Genomic DNA, 21271 nt, shown 5'->3' on the forward strand with positions numbered 1-21271 from the left:
TTTCTTTGCGATATCCTGAATTTCTTTTTCTGTACGTTGTTGTTGTTCTTTTTTGATTTCTATTGTTTTTTTGATTGGTCTGATTGGTTTAGGTACTGCTTCTATCTTTTTTTGTTTTTCTTGAACTGTTGGTTTTGTTTTCTTTTTTTTCTCTGTTTCTATTTCTTTTTTCTTTTTTGTGATAATTTTTTTCTGTTTTTCTTTTTGTGGTAGTTTTTGTTTTTTCGGTGATGTAGGTGTTATCATTTTTTTAGGTTTTAACACCTCGATATCTGCCTTTTCTGTAATTTCTTTTATTTCTTTTTTAATTGGTGGTTGTATTTTTTTCTTTTCTGGTGTTACTGGTATCTTCTTTGTTACTTTGCGTTTTGTGATTTCTGTTGGTTTTTCTGGTGGTATAGTTGTTTTCTTTGGTTTAGTTACTTTTTGCTTTTCAATTGTTGGTTCAAGTGGTTTTGTAATTAGTGTGATATCTTTTTTTTGTTTCAGTTGTGTCAAGGGTTTTTTACGTTTTATTATTTTGATCTTTGTTTTTTCGGATTTTTTGATCGGTTCTGTCTCTATTATTTTTGTTTCATCCTTTTTTTCTTCTGTTTGTGAAATTTCTTTCTCTGGTACCTGTTGTTCCTCACTAAGTATTTGTTCCTTTTGTTTTTCTTCAATTTTTTCAGGTTTTTCTTCTGTCTTTAATTCTTTTTCTGGTTTTGATGTAATTTTTAGTTTTTCTTTTTTTTGTGTTGCAATTTTTCTCATTTTAGCTGTCATTTCTAGTTTTCTTTTAAGTGCTCTTTGTTCTAGTGCTTTTGTTGTTGGATGCTTTAATTTTTTTATGATCTTTTCTTTTTCTCTTACATATTTTTTAGGTGTTTCATATTGTTTAATTGTCAATTTATCTTTTGGTTTAATTTTTCTTGTTAGCGAAAGTTCTTTGACACTTGTTATTCGTTTTCGTTTTGGTGATGGTTTTGCTACTCTTTTTATCGTTGTGATTTTTTCTTTAGTTTTTTTTATTGGACTCCGTATAAGTATAATATCTTTTGGTACTTTTTCAATTTTTTGTTGTTCAATTGCTTGCAAATTCTTTAGATCTTTTACACCTTTCGTTGTTGGCATTTTTTGCATTACTGTGTCTTCGATTGATTTTTTTCCTATTTCTGTCTTAAATTTTTCTTCTTTTTTTGAAAGTTTTATTTTTTGAACTTTTTTTGGTGATAACGTTGTGATATCTGTGATATTAGCATCACCCATACCAATTAGTTTATGTTTAATGTCTTGAGGTAATGTAAAGGGAGCGTGATCAGTTGGAATTGTCGATGGAGATTTCATTACTGCTATAGATTTCAAGTATGCTTTGTCAAATTCGGTTTTTTCACTGATAGTTGCTTTTAATGACGTAGCTGTACAAGTTCTATATTGTAATAATTTGAGATCTTTTAATTTATCTAAACCTTCAAATATCCTGTTTTGTGGAGCACTTCCAGGGAACATTATACGAGTGATCGTATCTTCTGGATCAGCTGGCTTCCATATAATTATTGCACAGATTGACATGAAATGTGATAAAGGGAAACATAGTTCTTGAGGCCTGATTGACGTTTTACTAGAAAAAAAATTTTTCTTTAAGTGTTTGCCATTGATGAAAAAATTCTCTTGTTTCCTTTCCATCTTTTGAAGGACTTAAAACATACATTTCTAGTGTCCCATGTCCTACTTTATGATAGAGTGTCAATGGTTCCATTATTGGACCTCTAAGGCATCTGTGAGGTTTTAAATCTAAATGATGTAAATTTTTTAGAAATTGATAACCCTCGGTAATTACACTAATTAATAAATCGTCTTTACTCGAGTAAAAGTCATCAGATAATGATTGTTTACATTCAGCAATATTACAAAATACATAACCTATTTGAGGATAAACTTTTTTATTTACCTTTCTTTTCAACAGCGTCGTAACTCCACATAAATTACTTTCACTTAATCTTGTAACCACCATTGCATCTAATCTATCCAAGTGTCTGATGAATTCCCAAAAACATGGTTTTCTTGTATAGCCACCATCGAATAACATATTAAATCCACTTACGCCAAACAAAGCACAATCACCTTGTCCACCAGGAAAAACATATAAAGTAGGTCTACTAAAACGAATATTACCAACAATGGATGAGGTTTTCATTAGTTGTTCCAAAGGATGACTAATTAACACACTTTTTAAACAGTCAATAATGGCTTCAGATCCCGGAACTTCCGAGACTTTTTCGCTTGGATTAATGATTATTTTTACATTTTTGTTGAATATCTGCTTTTGAATTTGAGAATTTGTCCAATCACCTTCTGAAATACAATGAACATGAACAGAACATCCTGGATAACACATTAGCACCGTTTGTACATCCGCATCTTGAAAGGCATCAACAAAATCACCAAAAGAAAATGTACCGTCCTGTAGTATCCAGGAACCAGTTGAAGAAAAGGCATAACCAGCGTGAATTAAATGTTTATGTCCAGTCACAGCAACTAATAAATTCTTTAAACATTGTTTTAATGTATTAACTTGTGGTTGCACAAGAATTTCTACAGCTAATAATTCCGTTGAATATTGTAGAAGTAATTCTGAAAGAAATAATAAATGTATTAATTTTTATAGATATTTGTCATTTATCTGTTATTATTAAAATCTTCGCAATTTAAAAATTTATATATAAATAATGTTTATTAATTTTATATTTTATGCAATGATTATATTATATATTTTATATCTTAACATATTATATATTTATTATTAACAGATTAATTAGATATAATTTTATGTTATTTATTTTGTAAGACTTTTACAAAATAATAATTATAAAATTAATTTTAATTTAAAATACATTTCATTTTACAAACATTTCACTTATAAAAAGGAATAATAGGTAAGTAATTAAATTACATATACACGTGTATTCGTTTTCTCGGGGTTTTGCAAAGTCGTTGGTTTTTAGTTTTCGTTCTACTTGGAAGTAAACTTCTTACATAAAAGAAAATTATAAATAGTACGTACTAAAATATCTCTTTTAATAAAAAGGAATAATTTGTCTAGACAGTTTACTAATTGAATTGTGTTATTTAGTTCAGAAGAATGAATTTATATTTTCCATTTTATTATTATTTTTTAATTAAAACGTTTGGATATTCATTTTTGATTTATATTTTATGATTTTCATCATAGATAATACTCATAAAATGTTCACAAACATTGCTAATTTAAAAATATTTTCAAGTTTAAAACTGTTAGGTTTTAATATAAAGTTTTTTTACGTTGTAATTTCGTGTTGAAAATACACCTTTGTTTTATTTCTTTAATCATTTGATTGATAAATAAATTAAGTCTTAATTATGAATGTATTATAAGTATGAAGTATTATGTATAAGTAATATTTTTGTATAATTGCATATTTATTCATAGAACAGAAACAGAGTTAAGTGACATTTGTTTAGCCCCAGGTCAGTAAGATTAAACAAAAGAGTCGCCCAAATTGTGAAATGACCTATGGACAATCAGATCCTTCGCTCGTAAACAGAAAGAGACTCAAGACAGTGTCTCCAGATGGAACTGGACAGAGGGACTCTTTTCAAGTTCCACTCGAAAGTCAACGCAAAATTTTCTTGTTTAATAATTAGTTATTAGGCTATTAGTTAATAAATCAAATAACTTTCAAAACATGTCGAATAATTTGTATGATTTTACGTTCATTATTTCAAAGTATCATGAATAAAAAGATCATTAAAAATGTTACGTTAAAAATGAACGTTATATTTTGTCTGTTATGCCCCGAAAATTTATTGTTCAATAATGAAAAAATAAAAATAAAAATAATAAAATCAAAACTATAAAAAAACTGTCTCTGTAAATTATATATTTTCGAAATTAAACTATTTTCTTATAAAATAGAGTTTGCAATTATATAACGATTTCATATAATATTTTCTTCTATATAATTCTCTATGTTTTGATTTTATGAGACGAGTGCGGCAATTAAGTGCTTTCCAATATTGAGTACTTCTTAATAATAAAGTCATGTTCGACAAATTCGATAAATTGAAGAAGCCAAAAAGTTGTTATGAAAGAAAATTTTGTTCCTTTAAGTACTTGTCAATTTTGTCAAGATGAACAATGGTTTTAGTGAAAAAGCATTAAAAAAAAAACATTATAATCAATAAGATCGTTTAACGCTTCTGAACAACATGAAATATCACAGTAGAATCAATCTATTGTGATCTCTTGTATCAACAGAAAAGAACAAAAGCGTATAATAGAAATGTCGATAAAAAGACAGTTGAGAGAAAATAAGAAAAGCAAAACGAATTTTTTTCATCTGTTATTTATTTTCCTGTCAGTTCGGAACGGAATTTTTATAGATTATTCATAGTTTTGATTTTAAAATGTGCATTTTTATCATTTGAGATTTAAATTCAAATTAATTAAATCTAAATGTATTTTTATGTTAGTATAATAATAGAAGATAAGAAGCTAAACTATATCGAAATACAGTTGAAATTAAAAATACAGTAAGACCTCGCTTAACGTTGATTCAATATAACGCGGTCTGCTTGACACCTAAAAAACGCTCAAAATTTACGCTGATTCAAATTAACGCGGTATTTCATTGATTCATATATAATATGATTATTCCCAAACACGAACCAATCAGCAAAAGGTAGCAATTCGTTGTAGCGCTGTACTTCCCTTAAATCTATGTTTGTTTTGTGCAATTTTGGAAAAGAAATATAGCATCATGGATGCCATAGAAAATATCGACTTCGCTTGGCAAGAATTAACTGATAAAATGCATGAACGAAATGTGGAAGAAGTTATGGCTGGAGGTATCCAAGAATTCTCATTGAGAAGAGCCTATCGCTGTATCGTTAGGTTGACAAAATTGTCAACTTAATCGATACAGGAGATGTAGACGAGCAGGATATTGGGGAGTTACTGCAGGTTTCTGGTAAAACGACTTCAAGAAGTGGCAGAACAAGGAATTCATGTAGAACTGGAAAATAGAGATTCTGAAGACGAAGAACCCAAAAAATTTCTCTACAGTTTTCCTTAGTAAAAGGTTGGTAACGATAACCGAAATCGTTGATCAAATTGTAGCGAATGATCCAGATTTTAATAGGAGTGCCAAAGCAAAACGAGGCATTTTGGATGCGTGCGATCTTCTGCTGCCGACATTTGCTTAAGGAAAGAAAAAGAAAGCGACCAATGAAATTACACGACTTCATCGCAAAAAACAAGAATTTCAGAAGAGCCAGGACCTTCGTCACAAAAAATTAACTTTACATTTCTGTGCGCATATGTTTATGTGTTATTTAACATATATTATTATGCAAAAATTTATATAAAAATAACTTAAATTTATAGTAAAATTGCTTATTTTTTGGTCGCGTGTTCCCCTATCCTTATTTACTCCTATACTTATGTTAAAATGGGCTCGTTTAACGCTGTTTTACTTAGCGCTTTGTCGTCTAGGAACGATGCGTTCCTAGACGACAAAGCTAGATTATTACAGTAAGACCCCGCGTTAGTCTTACTGTAATAATCTAACAGTGAATTATCCTGCAACAGTTTAGTAATTTGTAATGATTACAAAATAATTAAATTTAATCTCATATTATGTTTTATTAGTTCAATTTTGATTTTCCTCTCTTCGTTTTCGCTTTAATTCCAATCATTATGAAAACGAATAAACTTTCTGTTCTTTGTTTTACAATCTGATTTAACATGCAGATAAAATAAGAAATTAAATAATGTACTAAAACAAAAGAAGAAAATATCTCACAATATTTAAACAATTTTAAAGTTTTAAAGTTCTATAAATGAAAGAAAATAGCAATTACAATTTAATAGAATATATATAGTATAAACTATATGTTCTATTATTATTTTTGTCATTTTAAATAATTATTTAAAAACTCAATATTACAAACAAGATACAATTTTATAATAATTGATAATGAATATTATGTTATTATTTTCTACTTAGTTTTATTCGGCAAAATGGTTTTCGGCCTGCAGTATTTTTCTCATTAAAATTTATTTTCAATAAAATTAATTGTATTGGTTTGACATTAGTTTCAACAGTTTAAAACGCATCTTTTATATAGAATTTTTTAATTTTATTTTTGTGAAAATTGTTAAAAATTTTATAAAAAAAACCACATCTTTGCTACGAAGTTTTTATTTTTTTCCATCAATTTAAGATTATATATATATATACAGTACATATAATCTTAAATTTTCCCTAACAATTTATGAATCTAGCACAATGCATTTTTATTTGATTTCTTTTTAAATTCATTATTCATTTAATTTCTTTAAAATAATTAGCATTAACATAAAATAATCGAAACTCTTACCGTTATCTATTTCCCCTGCTTCTTTTATACTATCACATATGTTTTCTAGGCCTTTGAGATCACAACCTGTAGTCTCAATATCCCATGATAAGAGACCTAAAAAATAAAAATAAAATACATTTAATGAGATAAAATTTTATAAAATCGAACATTTATTTCAGTTGCTTCTTTCAAAATTATAGAAATTCATTTTTAAAAGTATTACCACTTGTACTTTATATTGATATATATAAAATAACATTATCTTTCATAAATTAATTAGATTTTGTTATAGACTTATAAACAAAAATATGTAAACATCTTAATGAAAATTTTAAAAAATACAAATAACTGTTGGGAATATTGCAATTATTTATATGTGCTAAAAATACATTTTTTAAATCTAATAGTTTATAAAAACATAATACAAAGAAAATTATTTTTATTTAAAATGACTAAATGATAAGTCTAAGAAGCCGCTAAGGCCGCTAATGCGTGACCTGAGTGGCCGAGTTCAAAGACGGATCTGATCTCCAAAAATATTTTGAGTAATGTGATCCGGATACGTATGGACCCAATCTTTACCATCCTCCTTTCCATTGTGGGCCTGACATATACCCATCGGCAATACCCATTGGAACTCATTCACATGGTTGAAGTGTAAAAAAGTTAATCTGTGATCTAGAGTTTTCATTTCGGTACACCTAGTATCAATATATAGACACTTATCAGCCGATCCTTCAATCTACACGTATAATTTTATTGTCTCTTTGCAGGTTATCACCGAGTCTTTCCGAAATCAATAAACTAGTTGAATCTATTTACCTAAATCGCTTGGTAGCCATGATGAACTCTATTTTGGTTTCTCTGAGAACATGCTGTCAATCGAATTCCAGTAGTTAGGACAAGGCGAAGAACAGAAGACATTGTTAAAATCCTTAGGCTTATATATTTAGAAAGGCACTTCATACATTAGTTTGTTAATTTTATTTATTTATGTTTCTGCAAACTTCACGTGTTAGCTAATCATGCACGGCGCCATTTTTAACTGTCTATTACGCCCTCTACCAGAATTATTTTTAATGAATTAAAAAAGAAAAATTAGTAATTAAGATATAAAGATGTAAGATAAGTGAGTAATAAATAGAAATATTTATATTATTTCATAACTTATTTATAACCAAAACTTTGAACTAAAAGCAGAATAATTGAGTAACAAGAAAAATAATAAGATATAACATTTATTATATAATTTATAAAACTTTAATCGTCACAAATATATTCGAATAAGTTATAACAATTTATAATTATAATTCATTCGAAAATATTTATGATGATTAAAGTTTCATAAATTATAAGCTAAATTGGTATATTATTATTTTTATTTGTTAATCAATTAAAAATAATAAGATACAATTTAACCTTTGAATTAAATCAAAATAATTGATTATCTTGCTTTGAATTCGAGGTTTGACTGTAAAAAAAATGTTATAAAATAATATTAAAGATACGTATTCATAAAATCATATAGTATAGGCCTATTTAAGAATAATATAAAATAACTAAAAAGTTTATTAAATTATTAAATTATTTGATGTAATAATATTATATTCAAACAGAATGCCTTCATTTTACAGTATTTTCCTTATAAAAATTTTAATTGAATGGACTCAAATATCAATTAAGTGAAAAATTACAAATGATTCAAAAATGCAATATATTTTTAAATCCAATTTAGAAATATTCATATATATATATATTTTTTTTATAATGGTAAATATTTATGGCTGAACGATGATTCATTCATGATACATATTTATAAACCATATGTTATTAGATATATAATAAATATTTTGTAACTAATTGAACGAATGTATCCCAAATATATTTATATGTACATAAAATTAAACGAATTCTATACAAAGAAGTATACAAATGATCCACATTCGAAACATTTTAATTTTTAACTAATAGAATCGCCTCTAAAGATTTTAAATTTACGCATTTATAATTTTTTTTATAATTTATAATTTAATTTATTTTATTTTATTCAAAAATAAGATTCACTGACGTTCAATTCTCCATTAATAAAGCTTCTATTTTTTGAATAAATTAAAATTACAGATGCAAACTTAAAATTTAAATCGATTTAAGACAAGGAAAATAATAATTATACATATTTTATGTATAATCAAAAATCAATTACAGATATAAACGAAGTAATAGTTACTTTCATAAACATGATGTGGAGAAAGAAGTTTCTTCACGTTTAATGAAAAAAATTCAGATAAAACAGAAAATTCTAATAAAAAAAACTTCAAAAAATTTGGCATAAAATAACTGAAAAATTTCTAATATTTTACAACAATAAAATAATATTTTATATTTATATATGATTTACAAAAATAGATTAATAACTAGAAACTTATTATGAATGGGTGTACTGACCACTTCTCTAATCAAATCGTGACCTAATACTGTTAAAGAAGTGGTCAGGTTGTCACGCTCTCGTCTAGTTTAAAATTAAATAAATATAAATATATATATATATATATAGGGTTATATTATCCAAAAATAATTTAAAGCAATTTTTAGAAGAGAAATAGACTAATGGGTAAGATACATGTTTAGGGTCATGATATATTCCTTGTAAATCACTAGTTGAGAAACATTGTGTTAAAATAATTTGTTCTAATAAATACAACTAACCCGATAATTATTTCAAATAATAAATCAATTCAATTTCATTTTCGAATATTCTGAAAGAAAAAATGATCCCAGAGCTGAATAGAAATATTGGAATACAATAATTTTTATTTAATTGTAAATATTTAATAATTAGAAGGTTTTATGTAAGATAAAGTTTTGGTTTTGATGGGATACGGCATGTAACGCTCCGGGCCAATCTTTCCTTCCAGAATATTCTAAAATTTAATTAATTAATTAATATTATTATGTTAATAAGAAATGGAGGCCAAGGAGTTTGCCTCCTACCAAATTGCTTAGTTATTATTAAATCTTATTGCACGATAAAGAATCTTGCTGTTCGTTTGGTAATTCGTTCTTGTTGTATTATTTCTAATATAATTTTTGTTCGATATTTTTGTTTAATTAATATGTCACATGTGGTATATAATATGATACAAAATTTTTATTTCTTTTGTAAAATGTTATGAACAAATTTGTAAAAAAAACTAGTATAATAATTTAGAATTGTATTATTGTTTAATGTTTTATTTCTTTCTGTTGAATTTTTTATAATTAAACATTTTAAGAAATATTAGATTAATAAACTGTTTTTTTTGTGATAAAGTATAAAGATAATATTAAATAAAATTTTTTCTGCTGGCCTGCCTGCTGGCATTTTTTCATCAAGTTAAATGAAGCATGAAAATGATCTCTTTACTAATTACCTTTTCATATTCTTTTAGTGAAATAATGAAAAAATGAAAGTTATTTATATTAGATTTTATATAAAAATAGTTCAACTTACAATTATTTCATCTATAATTTAAAATAAAATAATAGTATAAAAAAGTGATTTAAAAAAAATATTTATTAAATGATGAAAAGTATAACATATAAATCAAATTTAAGGAAATAAAACTGAAATTTATTTCTAAGATATATTAATTATTTATTCTATTTAGACTTACTACGTATATAGAAAGTTATAAATGAGAACGATGTAAAACATATTGCATAGAGAAATAAAGAGAATCAGTAGAAAGTTTCAAGAATTCAGGAAAAATTACATAAATAATAGCAAATTTGATTATTGAAGAGGTTGAATTATAGTAAAATTTTTCCAACACTTTGAATATTGATTATAAGATAAAGGGAGTTCCTAAGTTGTCAGATCTCATCACTCATTTTATGTCCTTTGAGACAATAAGACAAGAATTACAACTTTGCATTAAAGGGGGAGTGCATTTTAAAAATTGTATTTAAAATAGTACTTTGATATAGAAAAATAATAACATGATTTAAATTGCTTCGATAAAGTGGCTAGAGTTAGTTATTTCATACACTTAGCATTAAACTTGTACTTTTTTAAATAGAATTTTATATTCTTATACATTGAAAAACATTATAGTGCTTTTGGAATCAATAAAGTTGTAGAAAAATATATTTCTATGCTAATATTACGTATGTATCATTAATTTTTTACGATATATATACAGTACATTTTAATTGTTACATGGAAATTTTAATTAAAATTTGTTTTTAAAATGTTTTATATAAATTTGTATTAAATTATTCATTATAAAGTAATTGTTTGTTTGCTGCTTTTACAAAAAATAAAGAAACATTTAATAAATACTTTGAATCAGTAATTTTTTTCGTGCGTAAAAGTAAACATTGATTGTAAAATTTCAATTTGTTAATATATTAAAATATCGAATCATTAATTTTCCAATAATTTAGAACAAAGACGGGTCCGGTATAATAATTATTTACTAATTATTTTTGTAATTTACTGTAATGTATTAAAAATAATACAATTTTATTACATCTACATAGCATAACGTATAGAAATTGAGGTTACCGTTACTTTGAATGAAAAATTTAAATAACTACTTATTTTTCGATCGATATGTTTAAATAGGATTGTATTTTCTAACCCTCGCGTGTAACGAAGTGCTTATAAATAAAATTTGCATATTCAGTTGGTAACATTGATAATGATGATTTAATGTAATTGACCTTTGCATATAGAGTACGGTTACTGGCATTAAAATGTTACCACTCTTCTCTGCTTCCTTTTAACAGATTGGCAAGAATTCCACTTGGGATATAATAAACAAATGCAAATTTTATGAAACTTTTTACAGCTTATTAATTGATTTTATATATTCAGAGTTATATTTGCATCCTTTATTATGATTAATAGCGAGGTGAGGCCGAAGTTTTAAACGCGAAAACTTGTACGTCGGACGTTCGGCGCCGCTTTCCTGTAAGCCTAGAAGTTTGACAATGGTGTTTGGAAATGTCGAGCATGATTTCACTGACTTTCCAAACACCATTGTCAAACTTCTAGGCTTACAGGAAAGCGGCGCCGAACGTCCGACGTACAAGTTTTCGCGTTTAAAACTTCGGCCTCAACCTCGATAATATTTCAGATTTTTTTGTTAATCGATTAATGATCTTTAACAGAGAAACATTCATTTATATCACAAAGAAAATTATAATTGCAGAGAAAATAAATAATTAAAAAGATAAATGCTTTTTACGATTTTTAAAATTTAATATTATCATTTTCTTAAAACTGAAATATTTCATTATAAAATTTATCAATAGAATAAAAGAACAATGCTTCTATATTGTTCCTTTGTTATGTTTTCTACATTCTGCATTGTGATTTGTTCTTGCATTCACTTTAAAAACTGACTAAATAGTTCTTAAAAATTGTTATATTATATTTTGAAATTAGTATGCATGGGATGACTTAGAATCAATAAAATAACCTTCAATGAAAACTTTGCGTGCTTATCTCATTAATTCAATATGACCTTTTTGCGATTTTATTTTTCAACATTGAATACATTATTTATACAGCTTTAATAAAAATTCAATTGAGTAAAATATGTCTGGTTTGAATTAATATCAAACACGTTCTTTAATAATGTTGTAATTAACTTAACTATTGAGATACTCGTATACTTAACCTTTATTTTAATAAGTAAATCGATTACCTTGCTGATAAAATTTAATTATACCATAGACTATATCTACATTATAATTTAGTAGATGTCAATGTCATCATGTGAAACTGGGAAAATATTTTGTTTAATGAACTGAACCTAAATATATAAACTGTAGAAAAATCTAATTTTAAAAGAATGTTTTGTAATTACTCTAAGAAATTTTTTTCATTGTTAGTTGCTATCTACAACTCGTATTATAAATTTTATACGATAAAAATATAGATATTTTTGAGGAAAAACATGTTAAAGTGTGGAATTTCTTGCGTCTGATATTGTACAAGTACCTTGAGAATAAAGTATCGAAATAATTTAGGAACTTTCTTCATCTTTGAATTATTATTGTTCCTCATCTATTTCTGCATTCGGAACAAACAGTTTCTAAAATTGATTTTAAAAAAAAGGTCGTTTTCTTAGTTTTTCTCAGAGAGGAATGAGGTTATTATTATTATTTAACTCAGATCCATTCAGTTTATAATGTGTGTTATGCACATAAATCTGCTCTATGTCTATTCAGGGCCTCTAAAAGAAATATTTTGACCGAGACCAATTAAATTTGGGTCCCCTTCCAGGCTTATAGCTAGAGGGGGACAAGAGGTGACTGGGCTACTCCTAGCAATTATTCTAAATGAAGAAATTCTATTTAATTATTTATATTTTTTAGATAAATTATAATTTTTAACGTTTAAATTTCTATACCTTTCTGTACGTGCATTATTTAATTGACTATGTACTATTAAATAATATAACTGTACTCTACGTTATTTAATAGTAGGCTAATAGTAATATACTATATTCAAAAAATTTTTCGGGGTAGACCTTTGAACCCTCTTTCCCTGATGCACTCCATAATCCCTAGATCCCCGGAAGGCATTCCACAATTTGCTAAAGCCATTCCTAGCCCCTTTCGTACCCATATAATGTTAGTAACATTATGTTACTATTATTAACTATTATAAATTATTATTTTATTATTCATTATTTAATAAGTTTATATGGTTACGCTTAATTTTTAAAATAGCCTGGTCAAAAGGTTTCTTCTGATCCTTACTCTGATTCGTTATAATAAATTGTAATATTAATAATATAATTAATAAATGATTATAAGAAAACAATAAATAAAAAAATTAGAAATATTAAATTTAAAAAAGAAATGGCGCCTAACGCTTCTCTCTAGTGACTAATTATTTAGTAATTAATTAAATATAGTCACGGAAAAGTAGCCCGATGTAATCCGGTGGTTGTTTGGCTTTACAAATTTATCGGGTTTCGTTAGGTTTGTTTATGTAAAAATTTAACTTTAAAAAATCTGAATAAAAATAAAACTTAAAATTTAAATTGGCGCGAAAGAAAAGAATATGAATTAAGCTATGTAATTACAGAGGATTATCATATAGAAAATATTTTAGCTTATTTTCAACGTATTAAAAATTTTCGGAATTAAAATTACTGTATTATTTAACATCGTTGTATTCGTTATGTGCAATTAATTATTTTTTAATGTACTGTAAGGGTCGATTTACACACAACAGTGACGTGCCGGCACAGTGCAGTAAGCATCGATAAATATCACACGTAGCCAATCAGAGTTTCTTGTACGACACTTATATGATTGACAGAATACAGATCATGTGTCGTAGATGAAACTCTGATTGGCTATGTGTGATATTTATCGATGTTTATGCACCAAACGGCCGCTGTTGTGTGTAAATCGACCCTAATACATTTTCCTACTCCTATAATTTTTATTTTCATTTCTATTATTTTTCAAAAACAAACAAAACATTTACTCTTATCTTGTTAAAGAGAAATTATGAATAAAAATTAATTCCGAAATTTATCACAAGATGAAAAATGGACGGTATATTTAGCAAGACAGCCAGAAAATCGATTGTAGCGATTCTTAACTTAAGATCCAAGCAAAGTGAAGAAAGGTCTATGGGTGGGTTCACGGACTCTTTCCTTGAAATATTATTTCAAGAGGACCGTGGACTTCAAAGAGAAAACTTACATCTTTATTATGAGGAAACTTTATAGGAAAGGTTAATCTGATTGAAATTTGATTTGAATTTGAAAACTGACACCTTAATATTCACTAATCATTAACTTAATTGAATTTCTTTAATTAAGAATGTAAACAAATCACAATAGTTTTAGCGCTACCTGTAACTTTCTCACCAATAGAAATCAGATACTCATATTTCATATTTCAGTTGTCCGCATATTGCTACATCATAGATTTGATTTATTTCTAATAGTTTAATAACAGCATTTCAACATTATTAATTTTTTTATAACCCTATGTACAGTATTTTATATTATATATTTAACATCATTATTTTGAGAAGTAATCCATAGACTTCACGAGTGCCAAAGCGGCCCATAGGACAAAAAATACTAAGAATTCCTAATTTCTATACAAATCGGGAATATATTTAAAATTCAGATAAAAAATAGTAATAAATCATAATAGCATTGCTTTTAGCAACATCCATAACGTGCTAAGTTCGATAATAGAACAATTCTCTAAGTTGTATAAAGTCACTGATAAAGGCTTCAATCTTGTTGGATATTCTTCCTTAGAAGTTAAAAACCAAAGTTTTATAAGAATTGTATAGAAGGTAAATACTGTTATTAATCTAATAGTAATTTTGTAAATTAATTTTTGTGTATAATTTCTTTCTTGTAAATTAATAATCAAGTCATAAAATATCTCGACGAACACTTTTTCTTGCAGAAATAGTAATAAATGTATGAATTAGGAAACTAGTAATAAAGAGCATATTGTAAATCCTATAAAAAAGTTAGGTACTGGATCCATACACAAATTCATTTATTTCGAATTATATTTTTAAAAAATAAAAAAAACAAATAAATAATAACTATATAAATAATAAATAACTTTTCTCTTTTTAAAATTTTCGTTATTTTAATTATTTTTGTCTTTCTAATCCTTAATAATGTTCTGATTTTCTGTTAAAATGTTTAGCTTAATAGCTTAAACAATTATTACAATTCGTAAGTTTTAATGAAAACGAAATAAAATTTCTTTTCTAAAAAGATAAAAAAAGTAAATATTTTCTTTTATTTATTTTTCTTTATATTTTTTTCTGCCTTCAACAATTATTTAACTTCTAAAAAAATTGATTAAAACTTTCATTTCTTAATTAAATTAATTTATTTAATGAAAGTATTTTTAAAATAATAAAATTCTAAATAAACAAATAAAAGAAATAATAAATTTTAATTTTAAATAGTGCAATTCTCTAATGAGAAATCTTATAATGAAGTTTTCATCCAGAAGTAACAAACAACGAAATGGAGTGAAATGATGGAAAATTACAAAGAATTAAACTAAAATAAATTTTAAAATATTTAAATTTAAATATTATTATGTTAAAAGATCAACATTTAATTTATTGTAATGTTGATTAAAAAATCGATCTTTTAAAATATTTTATTATGCTGTAATAATATTTAAAAAAAACGTACTGTAGGTAATGCACAAGTGTATATAAATAAAACATTATAATGTAATAACCATTCAATTTTAAAGTAATTTTTAAATTTTAATAATAATTTATAAATTATATGCATTATACAGTACAATTTTAATGAATATTATTTTATATCATTATAATCTTAAAGTGAAAAATATAAATGTATATTTTTAAAATTGATTTATGATGTAAAAATGTTTAGGTTTATTATTTCATTTGACTCTAAAGTAAGATATAAAAATCCTACGTTTTATTTTATTTCAGATCTTAAGCCTACTGACTGAATTGACAAAAATTTAATGAACAAATTGAACAAATTACAAAATCGATTAAATCAATAATTATCTAATCGATTTCGTTGTTGAATCCATATTTGACAAATAATTTGGCAAATTGACCGATTTTTGAATTCATTGTTTTAAGTGATCAAAGGAAATCACCTCAATCGGTTTCACTATTAATCAATACGAACATTTTTAAACTTGGATATGGATGATTAATATCGATTTCAATTGTAACTGTATGTAATTGGATCAAAAACAAATTATTGTGAAATATAAAGTTACTCTCTTTTTCTATGCATTATTTAGATTCATGTTTATGAATTTTAAAAGTATAGGAATACCTTTGTTTAATGCAATTTCATTTAGTGCGGGATTTACTATAGTACGATTTATAACACGCACTAGTGGAATCAGGTAACGCAAAGTGATTCACTATATTTCAGTCACTGCGAGCTTAGTATGTTTAATACAATTTGTAATTATGCTTTTAAATATATGCTTAATAAAATACCTAAATGTACAGCCGGATAGCCAAGAAGTTAGCCTATTGCTCTGGGGATCCAAGAGATAAAAAAAAATCCCACGAATTTTTCGGGGATGGCTCGTCCGGAATATGTCTGGTCCTATCCAATTGGTCCGGTGCCTGGCCGAATCCATAATGGGCTTGATTTAAAAGACCCACTTAGTATTCACAGGTCGAAAAAAGTTAAAAAATTACAACTAGAGACTTGTCAATTTAGCTTGAGAAGAATTGAAGAAGAAAGAAGCTTGAGAAGAATCTTTTCATTTCATCTTCTTTTGTAGGTTACTTTTTCTTTCCTGGATTTTTGGGCCCATTATTACGTTATTTGGAGTATTTTTAAGTGAAAAAATTTCGTTTCAAATATATTGTTATTATTCCTATTAAATATATTCAAGTATGATAATTTTCTGAAACACGTTAATCGCACTAAACGGAGTATTATTGTATTCAAGTTTTCAAGTAAATAAATTTGTATATGCTATAGCTAAAGCCCGTGAATCGGATAAAGCTGGGATTAACCGGCTAATATTGACTTTTTCAGTCTTTTGGTTAAAGCAAATTAATTTCGAACTTCATCCGTATAAAGTTGACATTCAAAAACGGATGGATGAAGCTAGAACAAAATTTAAAATTCGAGCTTTATGTGAGCTAATGTGGCTTCTACCTATTGTTGTTTGGATAGAGCTGAATATAGATGTTTCATTATTATAATATAGATAGGCATTTTGTTTTTATCTACTTCAAAAGAGCAATGTTGCCAAGTCTGACAATTTACCAGCCAGATTTCTTTTTGGGGACAACTTCTTTAAATGTAAATCTGTACGTTTTAACTTTAAAAGATACGATTTTTTAAAGCTGTCGATAATTTATTTTGATGAAATAACTGGCAATGCTTATTTTTATTTATCTTATTTTTTACGCAATAAAGAGATAATAAATTTTAGGGTTAATTCAAAAACCGTAATTTCTATTTTATCCATACAATCTGAATCGAAAAGATCGTAGGTTCTCCGGCTAAAGTGAAATTTTCTGTTCATTTTAACCAAAATAAAGCGGATAAAGCCCAAATTTTAAGTTTTGTTTCAGCTTCATGCATCCGTTTTTGAATAATATTTGCTTTATCAGGAGTTGGATAAAGTGCGCTTTATACAGATAAAGTTCGAAATTGGTAGATTATTACTTGTTTTAATCCTAGCGTTATCTGATTCACGGGCTTTAGCCGTAACATATATAATGGATACTAAAACATTCCATCAAATGTTGGCGTTTTGTATACTACATAATAATAGTTTTGTTAAACAGAAATAATAACTGAAATATGAAAATGCTCTATAGTGATCAATCAATCAACCGATCAATGCTTTATTGTATGAACTTTAGTTCGTTACAAGGGAGTAACAGAAAGAAAAATTAATGATCAATTAACTATTACATTTATTTATAAACCAGTTATTTATATTTTGACAAACTTAACTAATTAAATACGTTTTTATTTTACTAAACTAAATTATAATTTTAAATCAATATTTACTAATTTATATGTTACTGTATTTATTATATGTAAATTTATTCAATGATTATTTATAGGATAGATACTACTTAAAGTAAACATTAATCGTACAGTGATGATTAACATAGTTCTGCAATTGCATCGAGTTAAATCAATAGAAGCTCACTTTGTCACTATTAATTTATGTAGAATTAGTTACTTAAAAAATTTTTTAATCGCCCTTTTTCTATAGAACAATAGAAATGCTATCTGGTTCGGATCTTCCTAGTGAAAGCGCGACTCGATTTCATGCCATCACTTGGATCATTATATAATTTAGTATTTAAATGTATAAATCTAAAAATTGCATGTACTGTACATAAAACAAAATTTGAGGTATACTGTATTGTGGTAAATTGCACACGTAATATTAAAATTTGTTTAAATCGATTGTAACCACGAAAAAACTATCAATAGCTTAGTAGCTATAATTTCAACTTGTTTTCTATACAGTACATAATATAGATTTTAATAAATATATGTAAAAATTCATAAAATTAAACTTAATTTTATATCTATTAAATCCCGAATTTTATAATAAAACATTATAAATATAAATTATAGAAAGAAAATTCTACGTAATGCTTACCTTTAAGAATATTAAAATATCCTGAGATGTTAAAGCTTCTGGTTCTATTTGATAGGATTTAATTGCGTAGAAAAGGAATGCATAGATAAATAGGATTTATCTAGATTTATAGGCTACGTATAATATGCCTACTGAATATATATATATATTTTTTTTATTTCTAATTCTTAAATTTTTATTCGCTTCAAAGAATAAGCACACCAATTTTGAAGTTTGATAGCGAAAATAATTTAAAGAAATATGCAAAAGCCATCTAATTATTATGGAAATGACCTATAGTGACAACTAACGAAGTGTTTTAAAGCTAGATTTCTTTTTGCAGAAGAATGAATATCATTAATTATTCTGCTCCAATTAGCAGTTTCATTTTTAAAATAAAGAACAGTTCGAAAAGTTATCTATTCATATGCATCCCTTGTTAAAATTCTGGTAAAATTAATGATTATTCAGCAAGTTCATTCTTCGTTTGTGAAGAAATAAACATTACATTGAAGAATTTGTACAGCATTTAAAACCAATAAAAACACGCACTGTATTAATTTTAAATAACTTTTATTATTATAAACCCGCTATTATTAATTAGTGTTTATTTCTATAAAAATTTAATACATAATATCTATAACTACATATATTTTTAATAAATAAAAAACAATAATATAATTAAAATTATTATTATCATTTTTTTTTAAATTCTTTAATTTATAACAATTAATAAGTATTTATTTTAAAATTAAATCTATTTTTAGATATAAGAATCTCTTTAAAAACTGTTAAGAAATTTTAAATAGTTTCAAAGAATATATTTTAAGTCATAAAAAATTTAAGTATCGATAAAATAGGCATTTTGCTTATCTTAAATGACGCCATATTGTCTTCCTGTTCAGACTGCAAAACTATTCGTCTTATCTTTATTATACGTAACAGTTATATATTAACGTAATATTATATAAATATAAACTTTATATATTTTATATTAATATAAAAATCTTAAGAATGGATTAATAAATTAAAAAATATTTTAAAATTGAATCCATATTGCTACCGTATTCAACTTCAATATTTCATTAAAATTTTCATATAATCAATAAATAAAATTACATAAATATTATTGTAACTATCATTTAGAATTATAAATGATCAGAAAACTATATTACAGTATCATTAATTTTCACTGATAGCATAAACCATTAATCACTAATAGAGGCTCTTATGACGATATATGATGCTAGTTATGGATTGTTTCCTATGGTCGATATAAGGAGGCTGAATTATATAGGTTTAAGAAGGCTATAACAAATAGCCTATATAAAAAATAATTTCTTATCAGGAAGATAGATTTATGAACAATTCTTTTTTTTTTTTTTAATGCAAGATCACAATTAGGTTGAGCATATTCTTTAAGAATTTAAAAAATATGTTTAACTTAAAAATTATATTTTTCAGGCCTTTAAATTACACAAAATTTCATGAATAAAGCGCATTATAGCATATGGTAGAGCACAACTTCTGTTTAAAATTTAATTTCTCGCAAGAAAACTTTTTCAAACGTGTTTCAACTTGTAATTCTTATAAATACAGTATATAGTTGATGGCACAGTTATTTGAATTCGACTCTGAATCAGCTTTAGAATAAAAACCGAACCAAACATTAGGCAAATTAATGTAAAATTTCATTATTCATTCACAATATTTAAAATTAAATATTTTTAGAGATAATTAAATTCGTTATTCATTTCGAATTGATTGCACAGATTGGTTTTACTTTCCATTTTTTGATGCTTTGTCTCTTATCTTAAATCAAATTAATATTTTAAGTGGAAAATTTTTAGTAAATATCAATTTAAGAAATCGAATATAAGAGAAAAATAATTATTAAAACGAATTTTCTTATGCATTCCGTAAGTTGGCGATGATAGAATTGCAACTGCAGTCTATGCTGAGGGAGACGCCCTGGTGCCGCAATCTTCGATCGGTGCCATACAAAGCGATATAGTTCCAAAGTAAAAAAAAATTCTGCCTCCGAATATCTTTAACAAAAACGTAGAAAAATAATAAGAAATTACCTTTTCGTATTTTCTGTATTATTTTCTCTCGATGGTCATCCGTATGGGGTTCACTTACGACGATAAGAAGATAACACCCAGGAAGAGGACCGATTCCCCCGTCTTTGGACACAGGGGGTGACGGTTCCATGTTTGTGATGAGTGCAGACACTACTACTCTGTCCACTGCTCGGGACAGCTCTGACCAACAGCTCTTTGTGCGCTTGCCTAGAAGCTATCGCTGCTGCAGTGACAGGATCACGTGACCAGCACCGCAGAACTCGGCAGTGGTTGGGAACGGACGCAAAGTATCCCGTCCGGGAGAATACGTTGGCATGACGACCATGAATGTCGTACTTTAATAGTGGGTGGGGCAGAAGGGTGCAAGCAGACGAAATTCTCAAAGATTTTTAAAAAAAGAAGAAAAAAACATTCAAATGGGTTTACATTAATTTTCTAAAATTTCCAACAATGCATACATAACTAGAATTCATTATCTTTACTTTCATACACAATAAAGTATTTTTTCTTTTTCTTACTGGAAATCTGTACTAGTTACGTCTATTTGTCGCATTTTTTATATAGAAATATCGATTTTTTACAGCAGACTATAAGATAGACATCGAGTTCATCGTCTCGGTTAGATTCGATAGAATGCAGATAGAAGAATCTACCATCTCCAGATATCATCTTTATCATCC

The 21271-nt window shown here is 26.2% G+C and overlaps 2 protein-coding genes across 2 annotated transcripts in view; one reads left to right on the top strand and one right to left on the bottom strand.

Annotated features, from left to right (window-relative positions):
* The window catches only part of LOC136990153 (microtubule-associated protein futsch-like), a 37512-nt gene extending 16744 nt beyond the window's left edge, over positions 1-20768 (bottom strand). The window contains 4 exon segments of the mRNA XM_067288525.1: positions 6-1581; positions 1583-2613; positions 6400-6495; positions 20592-20768. Of these exon segments, the coding sequence (XP_067144626.1) occupies positions 6-1581; positions 1583-2613; positions 6400-6495; positions 20592-20721 (2833 nt within the window). The 5' untranslated portion in view covers positions 20722-20768.
* Positions 1-21271, top strand: part of LOC136989963 (microcephalin-like) — a 305005-nt gene that overhangs the window by 227717 nt on the left and 56017 nt on the right. The gene's annotated exons all lie outside the window — the stretch shown is intronic.

The sequence above is a fragment of the Centruroides vittatus genome, unplaced genomic scaffold (assembly GCF_030686945.1).
Source record: "Centruroides vittatus isolate TY-2023 unplaced genomic scaffold, ASM3068694v2 scaffold_861, whole genome shotgun sequence".
In the NCBI taxonomy this organism is placed as follows: Eukaryota; Metazoa; Arthropoda; class Arachnida; order Scorpiones; family Buthidae; genus Centruroides; species Centruroides vittatus.